Consider the following 25,376-nt stretch of genomic DNA (forward strand, 5'->3'; position numbering starts at 1 on the left):
GTCTCGCAGATGGAAACATCCCTCTCCCTTTGCTTTTTCACCTCTTCCTGATCATATGTGCTGGCTGAGGTTGGTGGAGTTTGTGTGTGTCTGCACGTGTGTGTGTGTGTGTGTGTGTGTGTGTGTGTGTGTGTGTGTGTGTGTGTGTGTGTGTGCTGGCTGTGGTTGAGTCAAGTTAGAAGCAGCTCAGACAGCAGACATGACAAACTGCTGGCAACCACATTCTCCTCCACATCAGCCATGCATTAGCTTAGCAGGCTAACACACTTATGCTACCATCTTCGTGTCGACTAAAGCCACCTCTGTTGGGCTACCAGCAGCAGATTGTAGCTGCTAACAGTTTGTGATATATTTTATCAACTAATAGAAGCTCTTTTAATTTAATTTGAACTGATACTTGCACACCCACCCTGAGCTGTGGCAGGAAAAGTTAACCCCCTCCTTGATTTTTCTTTGTTTATGGAGAAAGATAACCCGGAAATGAGTAGGGGAAATGCGATGCTACCAAGTCATGGCCAAGCGAACCAATCACAGTTGATGTGGTCTGCGCCGCCGCGACGTGTTGTTAAATTTTTTTGAGAGGTGCACGTCAGGTTACGGCGTAGGTTACGGCGTAGGTTACGGCGTAGGTTACGGCATACCTACTGCGTTGATTTAACGCTGGACTATAAATTGGACTTAAGTCTTGTCCATTCATGTTTGTGTACGTGTGAGTGTGTTTCTGCTACTCACTGGCTGCTGGGGGGTTGGCCACCTTTGGAATAAAGGGGGACATGGTCATCTCCGCTGTCTGACTTGGTGAAGGAGGATATCCACTCAAACAGTCTGGCTCTGAAAGACGGAGACAAGCCCGTGAGCAGCCAACAAAAAGCCAATGGGACAACACAGTCCTCATACGTAGTAGTATAAGTACTCCTAGCACATGCATCCCCAATATGTCAACATGGTAACACAGAATTTATGTCTACAGCAAATTCAGATCCACAAATATAGATGACTCTCACAAATAATTGCCATTTTCTAACAGATGGCCTGCACACACCATCCTCTCCTCTCCTCTCCTCTATACTATACTTGCATGTGGTTGACAGCATACTGGCAGAACTTACTGAACCCAACACACCTCCTATCAAATGAGCTGAGAGACATTTACACCCTGGTGATGTGTGATATGCTGCATATGCTTGTGTTTACTACGTAGGTATGGATGAACAGCTAAAAGCTAAAAGTTAAAAGCCTGAAAATGACAAGAGTGTGTGAGTTAGAAAGACTGCAGGTCAAACAGAGGACAGACGCACCATCACAATGTGGATATTTGAAGTATTTTAACATACTGTACATTACTGTACCTGTCTCTCTTTGGGGTGTGGCTATGTCCGTTGACCAGGCTGTGCAATGGGATGTGAGCACTGGCAGCTTTGGGGAAGGCTGAGGTAGAATTGGAGCTATTGGTGCTCAAGTCCAGGCCCTCGGCCTGTTTTAGGGCCTCCTCACTGCTCTGCACCCCTGACACCTCCTTCCACAGCTGTTGGAGGTCTGACGGACACATTGCTGCAGAGAAGGAACGCACAGTTAACTTGGCAACCTAACTCAGTTGATCAATTTCACATGTTCAGTGCAAATATGATTATATGATATTTAACTTAAGCTAATTCAAACAAAGCTAAGAAGAAATATGGTTAATAATAAGTCAGATGAGACCACAAATAGACACTGTAAATAAACTGATGTAACAGAGAGCTGTGACTAACTACTGTATTCTAATCCACATAAAACAGAAACATCAACTATTACAGTCCCTTGGAGTGGTTAAGAGAGGAAAATACGACAAACTAAAACAGACAAGAGGTTCATTTCTGCATGTTTTTGTTATTTTTCCAGATATCCACTATTCTTTAACTATTACCTAATCTCTGTTGGCAATTGCTACTGTCCACCAGCACCACTGCTCCTGTCACTACCACTATTTGTCTGTCTAATAGCACCAGGGTGGGTGCACACTTTGAATTATTTCTAGTTGCAGCTTTGTTATTTCAGCTCCAATTTCACAGTGAGAGACGCCTAAAATGCCACAGCTACTCCGATGGATCTTACCATGCATGCACATACACATCTGCACATACACACACACACACACACACACACACACACACACACACACACACACACGGACCTCTCAGCAATCCAAATATTATGTCTGCTTTGTCTGCATTCTTCTGTGGTCCCGCCAAAACAAAAGTTCTCACTCTGGAGGAATTAGGGCGGTGTGTGCCTAGATTTCTATACATGTGTGTGCGTATTATCCAAGAAACCCGACCAATCTGTGGACACGCCCTGAGAGTGAAAGTGTGAAGTAGTTAGCAATTGTTAGATAAAGTGTTTCCTCTACTGACTTGTCAGACTAGCTTATACCACATCCATTCAATCAAAACATGTATAAACATGAATACAAACATGTAGATATGTAACTTTAGAGGAAAAAAAGAGAAGAGAATCTTAATTTTGTGTGCATTCAGATGAAAATGTACTCTCCCAATTTTACTCAGCTAGTGTTGAAAGATACAAAGAATTTGTAGAGGATGAGAGTGCTTGTGCTAACTGTTATAAACGTACACACCCACATCTGGCTGATAGGGTTATATTTTTTTTCACACTGATGTCTGTAGACATGAGCCTTAGTTAGAAGGTGGGGTCTAACAGGATGAAGTCAAATCTAATGGATTTTTTTGTATGAGTGAAGAAACTGCTGAAACACTCTCAATGATGGATCTGTGCTTAGAAAAACACAGTTTGATTCTCATTAAAATTAGTTTCAGTGTTGTCATTAATGAACATTTGCAGTTATCAGATAGCAAAGTTCCTCTATCTTACTGCAGTAAGAGAAATAAAGAAAAAACACAGCAGGACCCCCCTCATGTCACCCCCCTCACTAACTACTCACCGGACACAACAGCCCTTTGAGGCGGAGCAACAGTGTGTGCAGTTGTGTGTGTAAGTGCGAGTGTTTATGCATGTGTGTTTGTGTGTTTGTGTGGCATGGCTGGTCAGAGGAATGCGCTGGCTCACGCCTGGCTGAGCCGTCACAATGGACCAGCTCTTTCACACTGCAGGGAAATTCCACTCTGATACGGAGGGAGAGAGTGAAAAAGAGAAGGAGATGCCAATGCCCAATGTTTGCAACTGTCTGAAAAATAATACTCTTCCATCCAAAACTGTGACCTCTGTCTTTTCATTTGTTTTCAATTTGTATCTACTCTCTCTGTAAACTGGTAATTTAATTTACCCTAATCACACAAAGGTTTCTGTGCAAGTCTGTATTAAGCTTATTTGAAATGAACTTTTTAGAAATTAAATTGATTGAGTTTCTTTTTCTGTTTGTCAGATTCAGAGTACAGAGCGAGTATGAGAGTTTGTGTTCTTGTGTGTGTGTGTGTGTGTGTGTGTGTGTGTGTGTGTGTGTGTGTGTGTGTGTGTGTGTGTGACTGCATGTGACTCTGCATGAGAAAAAGAGAGAGATCAGACAGACGGAGGGAAGGAAACTGGTCTGTTTGGTCAACTCAGTCAGCGCTTTAGCAATGTTACGGCCACTTTAGAGCCCCTAAAGCATTCTCCACGTGTGAGGTAGTGTGTGTGTGTGTGTGTGTGTGTGTGTGTGTGTGTGCGTTAGACATTACTGTGTACAGACAAAAGTGGACAAAGACACACACATATACACACATGTTCACTAAGGGCGGGCCAGTCAACAGTCAACATTTATCATTCTAAAATCATGCTGACAAAATGAAGGGACTGTGGGAGAAGTTACATATAGGAACAAAAAAAATCCAGTGGGCACAGCAATAGCAAAACGATGATGTTCTTGTGTCTGGCTAATCTCAAGTACACACACACAAGCATATACACACTCACACAAGCACATGCACACACCTCCAAGCAGGGGGCTTAGTGGCATATTTTACCTATTATCCAAATGAGTACCTTCCACAAACCCACCAATCAGGTTTCCTTTTATCTTTTATAGGCTGATTAACTTAACAGGCTTCACATGCGGCATTGGATACAGGCCTGAGTGTGTGTGTGTGTGTGTGTGTGTGTGTGTGTGTGTGTGTGTGTGTGTGTGCGCGCGTGTGTGTGTCTCTGTGTGTGTCTCTGTGTGACTGAGTGTTGATGGTTAAGGTTGTGTATATGAATGTATGTGTGCGCGCATGCACGTACCTTGCTGCAGAGACTGCATGGCGGCGGTGGGCTGCAGTGGGACCAGACCTTGTCTCTGGAGGTTGAGGATGTGCTGCTGCTGAAGCTGCTGCATCTGGATCAGCTGCTGCTGGAAGGCCAACTGCTTACTTCCTAACTGCTATGGGCCAGCAGACAGAGGGTAGAAAAGGTTATCAAGTTAAGTGTTACTTCCATCTACACCCAATTTTTTTCTTACTTATTTCATTTTATCTATTAATTCTAAATTGATTTATATCCATTCTGAAAATAAGTCATAAACACCACCACTGGTCCTTGTTTACATGCGACCAACTCATTTATTTGTGAATTTGTGACCAAAATTAGCACAGCATGCCAAAATGTGTATTAATAAGCCCTCTGATCATTTTGTTATAGAATACTGAAGCAGGGCAGAATCTGCTTGCACCCACAACAAACGAATCTTTTGAACCAAATGCCAGATTTTGACAGTTGCCCTTGATTTAGTCTTTTTTTTCTTTTACATCTAAAAAAAAAAGCCCCTTCCTGTTCTGTTATAATGCTTTCAGTTGGTCTGCTTGGCCCATTACATGATTCAGTCCCAACAAATTCAAGTATTAAGTCAACTAACACCATATGAAATAAAGTTACGTATTAAAAGGAAGAAAAGCCCAAAGCTTGAGGACCCTGAGGATAAAGAGAAAGAGAGAAGGGAATGAGTGAGGTTGAAGGGAGAGGGGGATAGACTATGGCGCATGGCGATAATGTCGGTGTGTGTTATGGTGATAAATGTCCCCTTTCCTGCCCTTGCAGTCTGGGGCAAACCTGGCCTGTGCTGTGCTGTTTGAAGTCTCCCCTCGACCAACCCCAAGAGAGATGGACTTTATCTCGCACAGATAACTAGCGGAGAGGAAAAATAAATAAATACAACTTGAGGAATTGCTCATTGTGTGTGCAGGTGTGTGTGTGTGTGTGTGTGAGTGTGTGTGTGTGTGTGTGTGTGTGTGTGTGAGAGAGAGAGAGAGAGAGAGAGAGAGAGAGAGAGAGAGAGAGAGAGAGAGAGAGAGAGAGAGAGAGTGGCAGCCTGGAACTCTTTGAACAGAGAGGATCTCACAGGAAGGGCAGATAGGTCACTTCCTTTCAGACTTGGTGCCTGGGGAGAAGAAGTGTGATGGCAATGTGTTTGCGTGTGGGAGGAGGCTGTTCGGGAGTTGTAAGGGAGTGTAGAAGAGTAAGCACAACAAAGATTCTTTACATAAGAAAAACAGAGAAGGATGAAAAAAAAAGAGAAAACACCTTTATGGTTTAATGGAATTTGGTTTCTGTGTCATGCTTACATGATTCAGTTCTTTGAAGTAAACTGCCAAATTCTCATTTGTTGTAATAAACGGTCCATCATGATCTGAATGTCGTGACTGAACTGTTTCCTCCTGTCTTCCTCTTTTTCTTTCACTTTCCATCCCTCCTGCCCACCCTTTTCTACTTGTCTGTCCATTTTATTTTTTCCAGTCCCCCCTCTGTCTCTCATTCCCTCCTGGGATGGTTCTTTAAAACACACACATTGTGTGTGTGTGTGTGTGTGTGTGTGTGTGTGTGTGTGTGTGTGTGTGTTCTGTTTACATTAGCTGTGGCTGAGTGGCCAAAGCTAGCGCAGTAACAGGCTGTCAATGTGATTTATGAGCACATCACACACTGTCTGAGCCTGCCAGTCACACAGATGCACACACATACACACACACACACACACACACACACACACACACACACACACACACACACACACACATAGTGTAGAAAGACACTCGTAGACGGGCACCCACATGTACACGCACATGCACACATCTCTTGTGATGGTCAGAGTCACTTCATTAAGCTGACTCCTGACCAGTCCCAAATGCACCGGCAACACACACTGACTCAACATACACATACATACTCTTTCTTTCAATGCATCACTTCCACACAGACAGGAAAGTGAAGAGGAATTGCAGAAAAGAGGGAGAAGGGCAAAAAGTCACAGCCACTCAAGCACAAACGAGAGATTTTCTGTTCTCTCCCTCCTTCCTCCTCTGACTTCTTTGTCTCTTCCTGTTCTCTGGTTTTCTGGGTGTGTTCAAGGCCTGCTGGACTCTGAAGTTGGTTAAAATCCTATTCCACTCCTGGTCTGCCGAACACTACTCTGACCAGTATCAGTTTATAGGGTAAGAGACAATTTTCCTGGCTGATGGCTGGTTATCTCACACCGTCAGACAGGCTTACACACAGTACATAAATGAAACACAACCCTGCCTCAATATCTGACAGTACTTGCTTGACGAGGAGAGATACAAGAGTTGCCTTAAAAGGTGTTTTTTGGTTTTGATTGATGGCCTGCTGCAACTGAAAAACACTGACTGCTAGAAATGGTCTTAGTCATATCAGCTGTATGCAGCTCAGTGGGGAGGCATTTTCCCTCAAGTGTATGTGTTTGTGCAGTGAACCGTCACCCATCAAAGCCTCTCCCTCTCTGCATGTATGTGTGACCAGTGTTTGCACTTGTCTAGTTGTTACAGGACAACAAACCTGAAAACTGGGACAGCCTCAGAGAGAAGGGAGAGAGGGGAAAGCGATTTAGACACCCTCTCAACATGCGAGTCAACCACAACTGGTTTGCTTTGGTCACGGTCGAGTTGGTTGACCGCTGTCGGAGAGGAGGTTGTGTGTGTGTGTGTGTGTGTGTGTGGGAGGGGGGGGATTGAGGAAGAGTAGGAGAAATCTAGGATGTGTCTCCTCATGCGTTTATCAGAAAAGTCTCATGAGGCCCTACCCTTAAGTCTGTCTCCTGCATGGCCCTCTTTGTGTTTGGTAATTCTGGTGAATGAGCATTCATGTGACAAAAAAGTCTCTGTTATACACATACAGTCCACACATGCACAAACAGGCACATACACACACTCTTGTACATGCAGGTTACAACAGTAGTCTTGTCTGATCAATTGAGATCCTCTTTGTTGTGCCACAATGTTATCCTAGTTGATCCTCTGATATCCTACTGTACCACAGCGGTGGTTAAACCTGGTACAGTGTGTGTGTTCATGCATATATATGTGTGTGTGTGAGAGAGAGAGAGAGAGAGAGAGAGAGAGAGAGAGAGAGAAAGGAAAGCAAGGGAGGTTCCTAATGCTGGCGGGGTTAATTGACAATTAAAAGAGTAGCAGACCCCTCCTACACAGAGATTTCACCTCAGGCTTAGAGCTGAAGGCATGCAAATGAATACTTTGGCAGGGTAGCATATGGCTTAGCACAGAACTCCTTCACTGCCGCGACATGGCATGCTGGCGAAAGAAATTAAAATCCATATTCACTAATCCTTGCATTGAGACAAGCTTGTACAAACAACAATAATCTGGACCAAAGGAGGATAAGAAGAGAGTAGGGAAAAGAGAGCTAACATGTATCCTATATATTACACCCTTCATGTGATTTTTTTCCCCTTCTGCTGGCTCCCATGTCAACCACTTTTAATGCGTTTAAGGGTACTTCTGTACTTCAGAGTATACTTGAGCTGAGTGAGCGTGTACTTGGTGAAGTTCACCTCTTTTGCCGCTTGCTTCCCGGCCTGCTGCTGCTGCTGCTGCTGTTGCTGCTGCTGCTGTTGCTGCTGCTGCTGTTGCTGCTGAGTCAGAAGCTGGAGATGCAACTGCTCCTGCTGCTTTTTGTAGTACTCCTGTAACTAGAGACAGCCACAGAAAGGGGCAGGCAGGGGGAGAGGAGATGGAGAAATATGAGGCGAGTGAGTCACAACACAATTTGTATCAACCTCAACTACACCGCAGTCGTCCAACAGTGAAACGCCCCACTATAGTCAGACACCGTAACTTGAATGGGAGTCTCAAGGAATGCAGTTGCTTTCTACTCCTCTCAGTGAAGGCCGCAGTTTATTCTTGTGGCAGTGTGCGGTTCATTGACAAACCACACACAACAAGCAGACAGATCTGACAAAGACTGTCGAACAATATTATGGAGCTATTATGGTGTGTCAAGTTGTGTTGTAAGGTGATTGTTGTGTATGAAAATGCTACTGTACTGTATAATGCTGCTGAACCTGCTTAGATTATTCACATATGAGTCAAACGCTGTATATAAGGATCTGACTGTGGTCAAGAAATACACCTGCACACTCGCAATGCATCACGCAAAGGAGAAGCTTACAAAAAATATAGAAAAACACACACACACACACACACACACAGTCTGCATGACTGACCTGCCTGGACATGTGCGCATACTGGCCACCAATGTGTTCATCTTAACTAGCATTTTCTTTTCTGGACTGAACTAGACTGAAACTGCCAAATGTAATCATTTAAAACTACAGGACTAGTATTGCAGTATAATTTATGGAAACACACGCACATGAATTCATGATTCACATATACTCTCAAACACACACACACACACACACACACACACACACACACACACACACACACACACACACACACACACACGGTCTCCTGGCCACAGCTTGTCTGTTTGTTTGAGTTACTAATCACTAATTTACTCAGGAAGCTCCATTAAGATTCTAATCTTGCTGAGAGGAGAGCAAGGCGGACAGGAAAACTCACACTGACCACAGTGTATGTTTGTGTGTCTGTGTGTGTGTGTGTGTGTGTGTGTGTGTGTGTGTGTGTGTGTGGGAGGGGGGTTATCCTCTTGAGAACAGCTTGTACATGTGTCCGTCGGCAGTTTGTCTTTGTTTCATGGTGCGTCAAATGTTCAAAGAGGCTTTTCAGCAGAGAATGACTTCACAGTGCAGCAGTTGTTTCAGTCTCTCATCCATCTGACCCTACAGTGAACAGACTACACACCACTGCCCGTCTTCACCACACAGTCTTTATAATGTGATGGTCCTGCTCTTTTTTGTGCAGACTGTTTTACATTTACAGTTCCAATCTTATCCCAGCCATAGTTTCAATTTTGCATAATTTACTGTGCTTTAGTACAATGACATTCCTTCTTGTCCCTAATATATTTTAAATGCAGGGCTCATTCCGTCTTGCTGCTATTTCTTTTCTTTTCCATCAGTCTCTCCTCTCTTTTATCGCTCCTTAGGCCGAGTTAATCTCTCTTTTCCGCGTCACTAGCCCTGATCGCCTCCTCATCACACACACACACACACACACACACACACACACACACACACACACACACACACACACATATACACACACACACACACACACACACACACACATAATTAAGTGATAATTAAGGTCTTTTTAATGATTTGATTCAGTGGCTCTGTGCATTAAGAGTATGTGTAAGTGAGGCACTCACCTCTCCAGCCTATTACCATGACTTTAGTGAACACACTAAGAAAGAAAGGCAGAGCAGCTGTAGCATAAGTAAAGGTTAGAGGAAACTTAAAGGTTAAAACACACACACACATACACACACACACGCACACACACAAATCCACAAATGAGTGCCCAGTGCAGCAGTGGGCCGTAAACCTTACTTACACATTCTTACTTACACAATGCTGTATTGCCATGGGAATATGAAATTTAATGCTTCGGTGAGTGATATGTTGGTTGATTATTCTGTATGTGTGTGTGTGTGTGTGTGTGTGTCTGTGTAAAAGTGCCTGATTTGCAGATATACACTAAGAGCAAGTCCATACTGTGGTTAATTAAGTGGGAGAGCAATGTTAAACTCAGTGGTTTTAATAGTGTGTGTGTTGTGTGTGTGTTGTGTGTGTGTGTGTGTGTGTGTGTGTGTGTGTGTGTGTGTGTGTGTGTGTGTGCGCATTATCAACCCCTCTCCCCATCTCCTATTTTCTCGTTAGAGAAAAAAAAAGCTGGTGAAGAGGTTCTTAGCCATCTGCATGTCTGTTTCCAGAAAGCCAGCACATTTCACATTTCCCGTATGATACATGTTGTCAGATCTTCCCACTGCAATTTATACTCGCCTAAAGCTACCGCTCCTTATTAAATCTTGCCTGCGTGTGTATGTATGTATGTGTTTTCTAGACATTCCCTATTTCATAATTACCTCTCTATCCCCACTCTGTTAATAGCCCTCTTCACAGCCTTTACAAGGTTGTGTGTGTGTTTCGCGTGTGCAGGTAGGAGGTCAAAGGTTGGTGCGGTTGAGTATTTGACAGATCTTTTGCAGATGAAGAGTGTTTATTGGTTTGTATCGACATGGCTACCCCTCTCTCACCTACCGGGCACCAACACACACTCCTGAATCCCAATGATATACTGGGTGATGCTAAAAAGTGTGTGCGTGGATGTGTGCACATTTGTGCCTGCATGCGGGAACATGCACATTCTCCTAGCAACAATGCTAATGAGGAGATACTTGAAATGACAATGTGTGTATAAGTGGATATGTGGATCTGTATTTATCTTCAAAGATCTCTGAGCATTGAATAAGATACAATCACGCCCAGTGTGTGTCAGCGCCTACTAAAACAGACACATCCAAACATGCTGGCCTGGCACCGGGTCCAACCAGAGTGTGCATGTGTGTGTGTGTGTGTGTGTGTGTGTGTGTGTGTGTGTGTGTGTGTGTGTGTGTGTCTGTGTGTTTGTGTATGTTTTACCTGCTGTAGCATTAAAGCCTGCTGTTGCTGCAGCAGGGCCTGGAGCTGAGGGGGAGACAGGATCTGTTGCATCTGCTGAGGAGTGATCATCTGTGGACTCATCATAGCCATGGACACAGGCACCTAAAGATAGTACAGCACAAAGACATTTTTAGATTATTCACACTTAGATACTTGTTTGCAAAAGTAGGACAACTCAATCAATGGGTTAAGCCTTGTGTAAAAGAGCCCAGCCGGCACAGCGAGCTTTAAGCATGACTGTGCCTGCAAACGAATGCTCAACTCAAAACAAACAATGTGAATGGAGGTTGTACAGTATGCTGGTATGGACAGGTAAAGTTAGAGAGGTGTGCTGTCTCTTATTCTCCGTTGTCAGTCACTGCTAAGAAAAGCTGGAAACATCAGACAAAGATAAATAGACAGACGCATCACAGCACACACATATTGTTGACACTTTCCTCCACAAGGCTGGCATTGTATTTTCAAAAAGAAAAGAAAAGAAAACTGGCAATTTCTGTGACAACAGGCAGATAAAAGGACAGATATGCAATTTCACTATAAAATATAAAATCGTATCTCCTTTTATAAACACACGATTAGGACTGCCTCCGATTCTCTTTCCACACAGTCAAGCCTGGCTAAGAAGAAAGAAACAACAAAGTGGCTAACTGATGAGATGTCTATCTCATCAGATAAAGCTGCAGGCAGGCAAAGACAGAGAGAGAGAGAGAGAGAGAGAGAGAGAGAGAGAGAGAGAGAGAGAGAGAGAGAGAGAGACACAGAGAACTGAGAGAGAAATGTGGTTACTCTTGCAAATGTGTTGTGCAAGCATTCTCATTGCACATACATTGTACACAGATGGGCAGAGATGCTAATCTGATGACAAACTAACCAAAAAAAAATCTGAAACCGACACTCACACACATGCATAAATGCAGACTGAATATGTATAATAAAAACCACAGAGACAATCCTGCTGACTAAGTGCTTTTGTATTTATTTACAGAATTAAGGTTTGAGAAAACAATAAGAGGGATTAAGATACAGAGCAGACAATGAGAGATATTTAGGGAGAGAAAGGGAGTGAGATCGAGTCCGAGAGCTGGTATTTTCTCTCCGTTTACCGGCTGACTCTTCCCTCCCTGCCTCAACATCAATAAACTATACTGCCTTCTCAATACAAATAATCCTGTCGGTTAAGAGGGGATGTCTTATTTACAGAGAAATATAAGGGTGAGTTATCACCTCTGAAATTGGCCATTTATCGATATTCACTCCAGGGTGAAATATCAATCTCTCTCATGGCCAAACTGTGTGAGTCTGTGTGTGGGCTTGTGTGTGTGGGCATGCACAAGTGCCAGTGTGTGCAGAGCTCTCTTCAGGGCAGTCTATCTTCTCACCACCTCCATCACCATGGCAGGTAGGGAGGGTGATGGGAGAGGGAATTGTGCAGTAGGGAGACGAGCTATACCCCTGTCACTTGTAAAGAGCTGATCTGACTTTGTAAACAAGATTGGCCATAAATACTAACACTCTTTACCCACCTGGCCTCTGTCTCCCCCTCCCTGCCTCTCTTCTTCCATCCTTCTCTGTCTCTTTTTCACTCTGTGTGTCTGTCAGTGGCCCCACACTCTGCCTTTATCAAAGCAGGCTTCCCAAACTAACACACTCCCAGCCCCATATAACGGCGAAGGGATGGAGAATAGGGTATGTAGATGAATGAGCTGTAGCGCAAGAGAGTGTGTGTGTGTTTGTGTGTGTGTGTGTGTGTGTGTGTGTGTGTGTTTGTTTGAGCTGAGGGAGAAGAAGAAGAAAAGACAGAGTCAGAGTGGGGTGAGGCAGGGGAAGGGTGGTGTTGTGGCAGTTGGTAAAGGAACAGGCAGAGAGGATGGGGTGGTGGGGTGTAGTGAGTAGGGTGGGGGTGGTGATGGGTGCCGCTTGGCGTCATGCCAGCTTGCCCCCGCCGCTGGGCCTTGTCAGTCTAAGCTGCCAAATGAAAAGCTGTAATTAATTGCTCTTGTGCATCCCATTCTTCCTCCTTGACAACTCATACATTCTATTTTATACACACCGCCATTGACATTTTCAAGTCACAGGCGTAATAATTACTGGAGTTATAGCACCTTTCTGTGTGTTGGCTGATGCTCTTACGCCAGAATCAAACGCGCGTCCATGTTTGCAAGTGCTGATATACTGTATGCGTGTGTGTGTGTGTGTGTGTGTGTGTGTGTGTGTGTGTGTGTGTGTGTGTGTGGGGGGGGGTGTAAACGTGCACATACGCATGTGTTTAGGGCTCAATGCGTGTGGCAGGCTGAATGCTGAGTAGTTAAGGTTTGACGCCATTAATTGCCCCTATAATCTAATATCACAAAGCGTGGTGATTATGGGGCATGCGTTGCCACCGCCATACGACACCGCCAGCCTGAGAGCGCCGCCACAAAACAAAAGCCTCGCCATTAGCGATTTGACGGGCCAGGACAAAAGCCCTTCACAATGCGGAATTATATTTTCATTCGGCTTTGTCTCTCCTGGTGAATGATTTCTCCCCTTTCATTGGACTGTGAATAGGGAGAGTCTGAAAAGCCGGGCGATTTGAAGTCAGCCATTTATTAAATGCATTTAATTTTTCTTTCCGCTGTCGTCCCATTTTTTTCATGTTGCATGTTAATTTAAAAGAGAGAGATGCGTGGTAGATTACATAGTGGGAGAGAGGTGAAGCTTGGGGGGAAGAAAGTGGAGGGGCGAGCAGAAAGACAGGAGAAGGAAGGGTATCATCCACCCAGTGGAAGAAAGGAAAGGAGACAAGGAAGGGATAGGGATGGGGGGAAGAGAGAAAATAATGGTTGAAAAATAAAAAGATGTGAGACAAAAGCAACCCTAACCAGCTGGTTTGTTGAAGGAGAAATGTGGCCTGGATATTAAGATGGTTGTGACAGCAAAGACACACAAACGCAGGTGAACAATCGTACAATCCTGTACAGAAGGTGATAAATATGAAAGTTGATCCACCAATAACAGTAGGATTTTAAAACCTAAGATGTCACTCCTTTCATTAACATGCAAGAATCAGACGTACGTGCAAACACACACAAACAAACACACACACACACACACACACACACACACACACACACACACACTGCTGAGGGGTCGGGGGCTGACAGAGGTCAACCTCTGTCTTGGAAAGAGGGAGCTGGGGGTAGGGGGGAGGAGAGGAGAAGCGAGAGACAGCCTTGTCGTTTACAGAGAGTGGAGGAGTAATTAGAGGGGTTGTTTGAAGAGGGAGTTTAACTGATTAACAAAGGAAGAGAGGGAGCGAGGGAGTGCCTGAAAGATGGGAAGGAGAAGGAGGAGAAAGGCATGGAGTCCCAGAGGAGTGAAGAGAGAGATGGAAGGGGGATGTAACTTGCATTTCAATGAGCCTTCATCGCTTTCTCCTCTCCTCCCTTGATGACTTTTCATTCTAACGAGGAGGAAAGCCCCACTTTCCATTTCAGATGAAACCTCGGGAAGAGAGGAAGGACGGCTATCTGATATTAAACCAGCATGCAGCTGGGGGAATGAGCCCAGTGCGGCTCAGCACCATGTTTATATAGAGACAGGCTGGTGATATGACTGAACTTTGGATTTCACAACTTCACCTTCCTTCTAATTGAGATCTCTGACTACAAGTACATCCAAAACGCAGCATCCTTAACAATCACTTAATTATGCACACCAAATTGTCACATTTCAAATAAACAAAGATGCTGAAGCACACAAACCATGTTTTTCTAAAAGAGCAACATCCAGTGTGCCCTCAACAGATACATTTACTGCTATTCACCTCATGCTAGCTCAACAATGTAGCCAGTACGTGGTGTGTGTGTGTGTGTGTGTGTGTGTGTGTGTGTGTGTGTGTGTGTGTGTGTGTGTGTGTGTGTGTGTGTGTGTGTGTGTGTGTGTGATGGCAGTAAGTGGTGAGAAGAAAAAAGGCTATAATCAGAATCTAAACAGGCTCTCAGTCTAAATGATGCGGGCCCTGCCTCTGGGCCTATGGGGACACACAGGAGAGAAGGATAATTGAAAAAATGACAGAGGAGAATGCAGAAGGAGGAGAGAGAGGCTGACACAGACCTCATCCCCTCCTCCTTCTCATCCCCCTCTTCTGGTAGGAACAAACCCCAGCGCTGTTTATCCTTGTCACTGAGCATTACCACCTCATCCTGGATGGGATGCCTGCCTCTCTTCCTGTCACACACACACACACACACACACACACACACACACACACACACACACACACACACACACACACACACACCTAGATGCGCATAAAAACTTGTCTTCCAGTCTTTGTCCACTCCATAATAAATTGCCATAATGTTTCTCTGGCATCCTTTGTTGGAAAGATAAAAATCCTTCTTGGATGCCACTATTGCCACAAACTTCTCTTTTTCTGATTGGAAAGTGGCAAAAGTTTGACACATTAGCAGCAGTGGTAGAAAAGGCAGAAATCTGTGCTTATTCATGCACATGGCAACTGCATGACCCTCTTCTGCTACTGTAGCTGCCTGCAGGCTGGGGGGTAAATGAGAGCCTCCTGTTTAAAATACAGTCACCACTGCGCTGGCTGTGTCTTGGTGTGTAAAGGCTTTAATGATGGAACTCTTCTCCTTCTTTTTGGTTGTTTATTCACCAGCTATCATCACTATCGCTCCTTACCCTGTTTCAGTCCCTCCAGGTAAACAGCCTGTCTGTGCTCATCATGCCAAGAAATGAAAGGAGAGCATGTGGGGGTGGAGGAGGTATGTGTGTGTGGTGGAGGGGGGGGAAGCAGCTAGAAAGAGAAAAGCAGAGGAGTGAAGGAGAAAAGCATTTGAGTGGAAAAGAGAAATAGAAGGAGTGCCCACTGTGCTGAGAGCGTTGTTTGGAGCTCAGGGCCTGGCCTCCACTGGAAGTAAAAGGGTCCCATTGTGTGTGGTGAGTACCCCTCCTCCAGCTAATCTGCAGTGGGGCCAGGGGCCACATTACTCTGGGGGGAACTGATGAGCGAAGCCAGGTGGGATTGAGGATGAGACAGGCATCTTACCGCTTCAGACGTTTTGCTGAGTAATGTTTGTCTGTCTATGAACAATGTGTGTGTGTGTGTGTGTGTGTGTGTGTGTGTGTGTGTCTGTGTGTGTGTGTGTGTGTGTGTGTGTGTGTGTGTGTGTAAGCTGGTGCCAAAAAACATCTCAATGTGCCAAAGGAGATTTGAGTTTTATTGAAACTTTGTGTGTGAGTTTCTATCGACAGTATTACTAATTCCCTTTACATCTCATGTATTTTTGTGCAAGCCACTACAGTATGTGCCAATATGGCAGAATGCAGTATTTTTATTAGCTATTTAGTGAATTGCAAGTAATTCTGCATAAAAGCTTTATGTTGCTGAAGACATATTGTCGTTGTTCAGTAAAAACAATGTATCACCAAATGTGGGGATTTTGAATTGTTCAAGTATTATTTAATGAGTTCCTCAACTTCTTAAACTGAATAAACCGTTTGAAAAACAGTGGATTGTCTGAAAACTTGATATTTTGGAGCTATATATTTATTTATTTTTGAGCTGCTTTACTGCAGTTTATTACATTGTTTGCAAAGTTGCTCACATCTGGCAAAAATACTTTAAGCAATAAGGTAGTTTTCACATCAAATATGATGATATAGATATATATTTATATTTGGCTTTATTTGACAAACAGGTTTGTCTTTTGGCAGCTTTCTAAAAACAAACTGAAGTGGAGTTAAGGTGAGAACAGGGAAGCTGGGATGAAGGTTGGAGGATGGATGACTGGTTGTGTGAATGCACAAATATAAGGATGGATGAATAGATGAAATGATCAAGGTCCTGAGCCCACAGAGGAACGCAGGCTGCTGAGAGCAGCGAGTTGGGATCTCAACTGGCCTATTGCTGAGCTCGGCCTTGTCCTATACTCACGCAGAAACACATCCTTATACTTAACACTATGCATAACACTCAGCTCTCCCTGACAGGGGCCAGACAATTGAAAAAAAAACTTTAGAAAGGACAGTGAAAGACCAGTAAGTTCAAGTAGAAAATGCTCCTCCTCTTCTCCCCTCACTCCCTCCCTTCTTCTTCCCTCGTCTGCTGCCTCCCTCTATCTAACGCCCCAGTGCTTCAGAATAAAAATGACAACACATTTCCAGAAACACACACACGAACACACACTCAGGGCATTTCATTGGGAAGTGTGAGAGGCAGTTATCGACCATATTTCATTACTGATTTCACTCATGTTTCAAATCACAAAATAAGAGTTTCACACTTCAGTGGCCAGACCCAAACCTCTCCTCTCCATCCTTCCCCTCTGTCTGTCCACCCCTCTGCCCATAGCCAAACCCATTCCACTGGCTGCTCAACCTCCTCCTATACACCCTTCACAAACTGTCAGGACCCCATACTAGCCCCTAACATACACACTAACCTACACACATGCGCATGCACACGCAGCCCCAATTCCCTCCACATCAAATAAGAGAAACTGCCAACTAAGCACTTTCATTGAGTGGACAAAAGGAGTGCTTTGGGAAAAACACTTTGAAAGGAAATAAAAGGGAAGGAGAGAAGGAACAGCTTCAGTACCACAGACTCTGGGGGGCTAAACAATCATCTTTCCACCTACTTTTGTTGATAAGTTAAAAGACGTTGAACCCTGCCTCAGAATCCTTATGTTTGGTAGTTTTAATAAATCTGTAGTGATCCAAATAAGGCAGCTGGGGAAGGCAGAAAACTATTTAGCTGCATATAGAAAATCTGTGAATTACGGTTGTAATATGGATTAAATGTGTTTTCATTGAAAGAAACTCTCTGCTTTAAAACTGACATGACTCAGTTTCTTCCTGCGTGGCTCCCTCTCTTCCTCAATCCCACTGTGCTGGTGCCAGCCCTCTTCAGAGAGCAGAGAGGCAAGCTAATTAACATATCTCTAATGAGTCTTTTCATTTTTTCCCTAATTAAACGAGCTCCTCAATAATACATGAAAACAGGACACCGCGCTATTCAATTACATACGTATGGGCCACAGCCAAGCATGTGCGTTAATCTGTATGTGTGCATGCCAAGTGGCAGTGTGTTAAGTGTGCCAGGCGTGCATCTGCCAAGTGGGTGTATACAGTATGTGTCTGCTTGTGCCCTCCCAGTGTATGAGCGCCTGCCAAGTGTGTCCATTGTAGAGAACGTGTGGCAGGTCATGGAGGCATGGTACGCATCCTGCTGGGTAATCCCCCAATTGGCACTGTCTGCCAACTGTGTGCCCACCAATTCACTCAGTCGCACGCTTGCCACGACCAATTACGGTATCTGTGGCCACTTATGTGCAAGACCTACTACAACACACACCTAAAGAGTGAAATTATCCAAATACTGCAGAGGGTATGGATATCCCATACAAAGTAATGGCCTTTTTCACATTCTTATTCGGGAAATAATTTGGTTTAGCCACATGTTAATGCATGCCTTGCTTATGGGAACATTAGCAGTAGTTGGTGAATAAGGACATAGAGTTACGACTATCAACTTTCCAAGCCAGTACAGGATTCAAACCTGTGATTGTGGTTGTGCATGATTTTTGATTTTTCTTACCTATTTATTAACGATCCTCAATTTATTATGTAATATCCCATGTTGAGTAAACAACCATAAAAATCTAGTTTATGTATTAAACGTCATACAATAGTGAGTGACAGACCGACAAGACCATAAGCATAACAATCTTTGTAACATGTCCATTCAAAATGGCAATATTTCTCCTATTTCCAGATTTTAGGTCTTATCATTATCTACCAGCATTATTAAGTATTATTTCTGTCTTAGTAAAATTTGTTGCTAACATCAAATTAAAAACCTGTATAGTTTTGAATCATCAAACTCCCAAATAATTCCTCATACTATTCTGAATATTGTGCTATTCAGCAACTGTAGCTACATTTTTGTTGCACACAATCAATTTTTCCTGCAATTGCCTGTCTAGAGACTTGAGCTATTGTCTAGGTTCTCTTGAATCTGACACATGACAGTGACACGCACGCGCGCACGCAAGCAAGCATGCATGCACAAACTCACTCACACGCACACACACACACACACACACACACACACACACACACACACACAGAGTGGATTGATACCATCTCACTCAGCCAGCCAAACACAGAGACCATCTCTGAACAACCAATCAAAAAGCAGATATAATCTCAGAGTTTCTTTTTCTTTCAGCTCAGATCCTCCCCTCTATTATAAATAAAGAAAAGAAGAGAAATATGATGGGGAAGGGGTGCATGGGGGGGGGCTTGTCAGCATAGACCAAGGCTTCTCCAGAGAAGTCAAGACACGAATAGAAGTATTCCCACTCTCCCTGTTTGCCTCTGTCGTTCTCCCTCAGAGAGAAGGGAAAAATCTAATTATCGAGCTCCTAAAGATCTCATTATTGGCTGGGGCTCATTTGCATGTGTGAGAGCAGCCCAGCAGGAACCAACCTGAGGACGGCCATTTTGTGCCTGATATGAACCACTGTGTCACTGTACAGTTGTTTACTGCCACCTTCAGAAATGTCCAGATTAAATGTCTGGCCTTCACTCACTCCATCACTCACTCACCCTCTCTATGGCCTACAGATTATTGCTTCAATTACAGCAACTGAGTGCATTCGCTGCGATTTAAAAATTATCATAAAACTGGAAATTACAGTAATTAAGAGATTTCTGTGTGCCAACTTAGTAGTCAGGCTTGTTGTGAGGTCTGGTAAACTACTTCACTGCTGCTGCTCCACACAAACAACGTGCTTTGCTTGCGCCTGTGTTTCTGACTGCAAGGACCCAAGTACAAACACACACACACACACACACAAATGTAAATCAAAGTGTGCGTGCGTGCGTGCGTGCGTGCGTGCGTACGTGCGTACGTGCGTGCGTGCGTGCGTGCGTGTGTGTATTGGCAGGGTATGTGGGGCCATGCGACCTGACAGCTCAGACAACAGAGATGTAGCGTGGATGCCCTGGAGAGTACAGAGAGGCTGGCCAGGCCAGGCACCAACAAACAAGACAAACAAGACAGATATGGAGAGAGTAGAGGAGGGGTAGTGTGGCGTGTGTCTGTGTATGTGTTCAAGACAGAAAGAGCGGGGTGGTAGTGGAAGGTAATATAAGAGATGTATGTATAAAGCAGTTCAACTAACCCTGCGTTTGACCCCATTTATGTGAGAATACTGTCACAGGTTAATCCCTTGTCTGGTTTACAGAAACTCAACGGTAGTTTCTTACACTTCATTGCTAAACAACAGATTTACATGTCAACTTTCTGTTCCCTCCACATGCTCGCAGTCTCTTACTTCCCCACTCTCTCTCTCTCTTTAGTTCTTCAGTAAGGGAGAAAAAACATGTTTGAACATCAGCAACATTTAATTAAATCCCTTTCCTATGCCAAAGCAGAGTAGTGTCCGATATGTGTTTGACCCAGGTCAGAAGGAGGGTCTGATGACACACACTGACCCATTTGGATCGCCCTTCAATGTGGATTTAAACCATGTGTGTCAGTCTGATAAGAGTATAGGAGGGCAAGCCAGAGACAGAGGAGACCACACTTTATGTCAATGACTGAACTACTGTGACACATATGCACCAACAACAGTATAAATGCAATTTCAATCTTTGGGATACTTTAACAATACAGATCTAAAACAAAACTATCTATTTTATTCTCTTACCCCTTAAAAGTCACCATGAACCATAATGTCTCCAACTGCCAGTTTTTATCCAAAGTAAATAAAGTGATTCTGATTCCAATTCGGGTTTTGATTAAATCAAAAGATAAAATAAATAAAAAAGATCCCCTTTTATAAAATTGTATTCTATTTTTGACATATTTAGAAATAAGCAGTCATTCAGTCTGTGGCATATTTGCACTTCCAAGAAGTCAAGTGGCCAACACTGTAAAAATTTTTTCTTTGGTCTTTCTGTTGATGAAGTTTGAGATCAAGGTCTTTTTCCTGCTCTGTCATGGAGGCCACTGCTGTTCATACTAAAATCCCAGCTCTTCCTCTGTTTATTTCAAACAAAACCCTCTTCCTGCTGCTGGCCAAACTGTATAAAGGGCAGTTTCTTTTCACCAGAGGAATTTTGAGCCAACACCAAATATTTATGAGAACAAGTGAAAATGCTTCCATGAAGCATTGATTTTATGATCTATCACTTACATGTAAATGTTGCCGCATAATCACCTTTAAATGAGAAATGTTTCCCATTTTTACCATGAGCACCTTACTGGCTGCAGACGCTGCAAATGAAATCTGACCTTATCCTTGCTTCTCACATCTGCCTTTCTCTCCCTTCCATCTCTTTTTTCATTGCCCATACTGTGTTGGTCCAGCTGTCTGTTTGTCATGTGGCACATTAATGAGAAGAGCAGTGCAATAAGCAGACTGCTTGCTGCTCAAGTAGACCCGTGGCCCCACTTTATTGATATGAGACATGGCTACAAATCACACTTCTGCATGTACTCTGCACATCACATAATTGTAAAGAACTGCCAGAAGTAATGTCATGTGTGATATTCATCAACGTGCATTGATAGTAATAAAGGGCTAAATATTACATGGTACACTGTGTGTGTGTGTGTGTGTGTGTGTGTGTGTTTCCTCCTCAAGTGTCTTTTAGTGGGATTCCTGCACTCCAGCTAACCCCACTCTCTCTGCTTACTGTGGAATTCAACTCTGAAAACAGCTCGCTACCAAATCACTACAAAGACCTCATTCACACACACACACACACACACACACACACACACACACACACACACACACACACACACACACACACACACACACACACACAGAAAGAGAGAGACACAGACAGAGAGATAGAGAGAAAGGGAGAGAAAAGTGTAGTTGACGTGGCAAGTTGGTGAAGGCAAAGCTGCAGCAGCCAGGGGCTTAATATTATACAGATTCTGACAAAGCAACACTTGGGTCGTGCATGTGTGTATGCATGTGTGTGTGTGTGTGCTCTGACCTGCACAGGGCTCTGTTTGACCTCGTTGCTGCCAGAGGAGTTGAGTCCAGAGGCCTGCTGGAGGAGGAACTGTCTGGCTGCCTGGAGCGCCTACGAGGGAGAAATAGAGATGATCAGATGTTCATCGTGCACACGGTGTCATACAGTGAATTATTTGCAGAATTAAACAAAAACACACTAATAAAAGTAATACACCTTTCAAACACACCTTAGTTCAAATATTTTGACAAAATGCATCGTTAGGTTCAGTTTCAAACAACAAACACCCATACAATCAAACTTTTTTTGAACTTAGAGAAAAGAGCAGCACAAATGCTTTCCTACTGGCCACTCTCTGCCCTCCCTTTGCCAAGCTGTCAGGTTGGATTTCCTCAACCTGAGACATCCACCTGGCGCCCATACAGCATGCTTGAGAATCTGCGTTTGTGTGTGCGTGTACGTGGCTGAATTAATCCCAACTAATTCAAAACCTTCTTTAACTCTAAACTCTGCCTATCTCCTTCTTTTTCATTCTTTGTTTCTCTGCCCTCCCCTCTGATTCACTCTCTCTTCCACACCCATTTTCTCCTCCTCTTCCTCTCTTTCCAGGGGAAGGTTCAAAGTGAGTATTCCACATCCTCTGAGGCAGAAGTGTGTCATCATATCTTTATGTGTGTGAGTGTCAGAGTGATGTAAGGAGCCGTTTGCCCTGATGTGCCCTAAAGAGCTTTGACTAACCACCACCCACCTCTTCATTCCTCCTCCTCTCCCACCCACCTCTTCATTCCTCCTCCTCTCCCATTTCTCCCCTTTCTGCCCTCCAGTGCTGTCCATTCAAACCAGTGACACCATCGCTATCCAGCTCTCTGTCTCCATTCAATTACTCTGCCCTTGAGTGTTGCTGATTCATCCTTCCGACACCGCTACCTCAGCCATCCCTCCCACTGCCTCTCCTCTCATACCCCCCCGCCCCCCCCTACTACTTTCCTCCTTACCCTTAATTTTATTATAAACTGTGTAAATGTCTTTATGTCATTACATTTCCCTCTTTTCTTTGCTGTGTTGCTTGTTGTAGCCTTTAAGACTCAAACTCTCTATCATTAAAACAAATCAGTTGCAGAGGAAAGGGCATTTTTGTTGGAATGTGACTGAACTGCTCCTTTAACAAAACAAGAAAACACCCATCTCAAAACACAGGAGCCGCCTTGCACTTACTGTAAGCGCACACACGCACACACACACACACACACACGCACACACACACACACACACACACACACACACACACACACACACACACACACAGCACAACCTCATGACGTTGAGGTTAGAGAGGGGAGACAGCAGGATGCACATTTGCTTCCTCTGACTCAAAGGGGAAAGGTTCCCTAGTAAATATTGATTTATGAAAGTGTGTGTGTGTGTGTGTGTGTGTGTGTGTGTGTGTGTGTGTGTGTGCGTGCGTGTACACCGCAAATTAACGGCCAAAATGAGGGATGTTCTTTACCATGGAAGCTCTTACTCAATCATGCAGCACCAGAAATCTGTTCTACTGCATCATTTCACAACCACAGAAAATTGTAACACTGTGAAACGGTGCAGCGCACACACTTACAGTATATTGTCACATATTTAATGAATTGTCAAATTAGAAGCTCGGGTACATTAAGTAACGTTTAATTACGAAAACAGAGAGGAGAGATTAGAGGGAGACAGAAAGAGAGAGAAGTCCTCTGTGCAGTCAGAGTGATGAAAACCATCTGTATCAAGCACACTTGCTAGTTTTGCTGAGACCGCAATTAAAACACATACACACGTACGTGGCTGTGTATGTGTCTACACACACATACACACACACACACACACACACACACACACACACACACACACACACACACACACACACACACACACACACACACACACACACACACACACACACACACACACACACACACACATTTTAACACTTTTACAAAAATCTTGGGAACCCCCTCCCATTTACTGGTTTGACCTCAGCATTAAAGCAGGCACAGACATACACACATAGAAACCCAAAAAAAACACAACCGCCCAGTTTGTTGGCATGTGGTGTGAATTACTCGTTGAACACCATGTCTGCCCAAGAGTGAGTGTGTGTGTGTTTGTCTGTGTGTGTGCGTATTCGTGTGCGTTGGCAGGAGTTGGGGAGGCATGTCTGGCAACAATAAGGGACAATTCCACCCAAATTACCACCCTGATTACCACTATATTAAAGAGCCATTTATGGCTTTCATAAACGCTACAACCAAGCAGAGGTGATGCCTGTCTCCTCTCTTGTGCCTGTATTCATGGATGTGGGTTTATGCAAGAGACAAGAACTACCAACAAACCAATGCGATTCTCTAGATATTTAAACTAAGTCTGTATTGTAGATTTCAATCCCTTTTTATTCAAATGTGCCACAGCTAATAGGCAAAGCTGTTGGAATTAGATACTGTAAAGCTACCTTTTACGTGTAGTTTTATACTATAACTACAGGAGGAAAAGTGTTTATTATTGGCTGATATCAATATAGTGTATATAGAAAAAGTAATGCATTGATTGAATGTGTCCCACAAAACATCACACAAAACTCTCTCTCAATCTTCTACACCTATAACTGTCTTGGAATTAAACAACTAAAATACTGACTTTGGTAAAGGTATAACGTTATATGATCATCATGATATGATTCCAATGAAAGTCGATATGTGGTAATATTGAATTATTGCCCAGGCGTAGGACAGCCTAAACACAAAAGTTTTGTCACTGTTTTAAATCAGTCTGCAAGGTATAGGAAACTACAGGTCACCATAGCAACAGTGCTTCTATTTTACTGTTTTTTTGTTTTTTTTGCCTTGGTAAGGGCATTAGTATATGAGTAATAATACACTATGAAGCATTATAAAATAGAAAATAATGGACTCAGCTAAGGAAATGTCTTCATCTTCACCAAATCCTTCATTTTCTTATCTTCTTTTGCACTATCGCTTCAAAACTCTATATAGTACATTATATTTTACACATATTCAAAAGCTGATGATCTGTTGTATTTGTCTCATTTGTGTTATGTATTAGAAGAAAAAAATTAAATTGTTATTGGAGTAATGTTACTTCACATTTTATGGGTATTTTTGTCTTCTGAAATCAGCATTGGTTGATTGGGATGGGAGCACTTGTAATTTTGCATATTTTATGGGTGAATACATTGCACCTTGAACTTTCAAAATATGAAATGATAAAGAGGACAACAGGTTTTGACAAACACGCAGAGCCAGTGCCAAACTATACCTTGTCAAGAAGCACTCCGCTGCTTTGACCCTTCTCTTTCATTTCTCCTCTTCACATTCACTATTTTCCCTTTTTCTCTCTGTGACCTGGGTGAGCTGTAGCATTGTAAAGTATGCCCTCCCCCCTCCCCTTCCACCCACTCACACACATACACACCTCCTAGACTCCCCCACCCCAACTCCCCGCTCCCCCTGTGGCATTCTTGGGGGCGCACTGCACCTTTAAAGAAAATATGAGGGAGGCCTAAGAGGGA

General features: G+C 43.6%; 1 protein-coding gene across 5 annotated transcripts in view; it reads right to left on the reverse strand.

Moving 5' to 3' along the window:
- foxp4 (forkhead box P4) overlaps positions 1 to 25,376 on the reverse strand; it is a 92,519-nt gene that overhangs the window by 20,303 nt on the left and 46,840 nt on the right. For 2 of the 5 annotated variants that reach the window (XM_078248189.1, XM_078248192.1), the window contains 6 exons: positions 21,833 to 21,922; positions 10,787 to 10,909; positions 7,769 to 7,906; positions 4,216 to 4,354; positions 1,350 to 1,551; positions 733 to 831 (listed from right to left, as the gene is read on the reverse strand). In XM_078248189.1, coding sequence (XP_078104315.1) covers positions 733 to 831; positions 1,350 to 1,551; positions 4,216 to 4,354; positions 7,769 to 7,906; positions 10,787 to 10,909; positions 21,833 to 21,922 — 791 coding nt within the window. Of the gene's footprint in view, positions 1 to 732; positions 832 to 1,349; positions 1,552 to 4,215; positions 4,355 to 7,768; positions 7,907 to 10,786; positions 10,910 to 21,832; positions 21,923 to 22,040; positions 22,129 to 22,156; positions 22,301 to 25,376 lie in introns of those variants that run through there. The other 3 variants (XM_078248194.1, XM_078248193.1, XM_078248191.1) reach the window with 3 other exon arrangements.

The sequence above is a fragment of the Sander vitreus genome, chromosome 4 (genome assembly GCF_031162955.1).
Source record: "Sander vitreus isolate 19-12246 chromosome 4, sanVit1, whole genome shotgun sequence".
Lineage (NCBI taxonomy): Eukaryota > Metazoa > Chordata > Actinopteri > Perciformes > Percidae > Sander > Sander vitreus.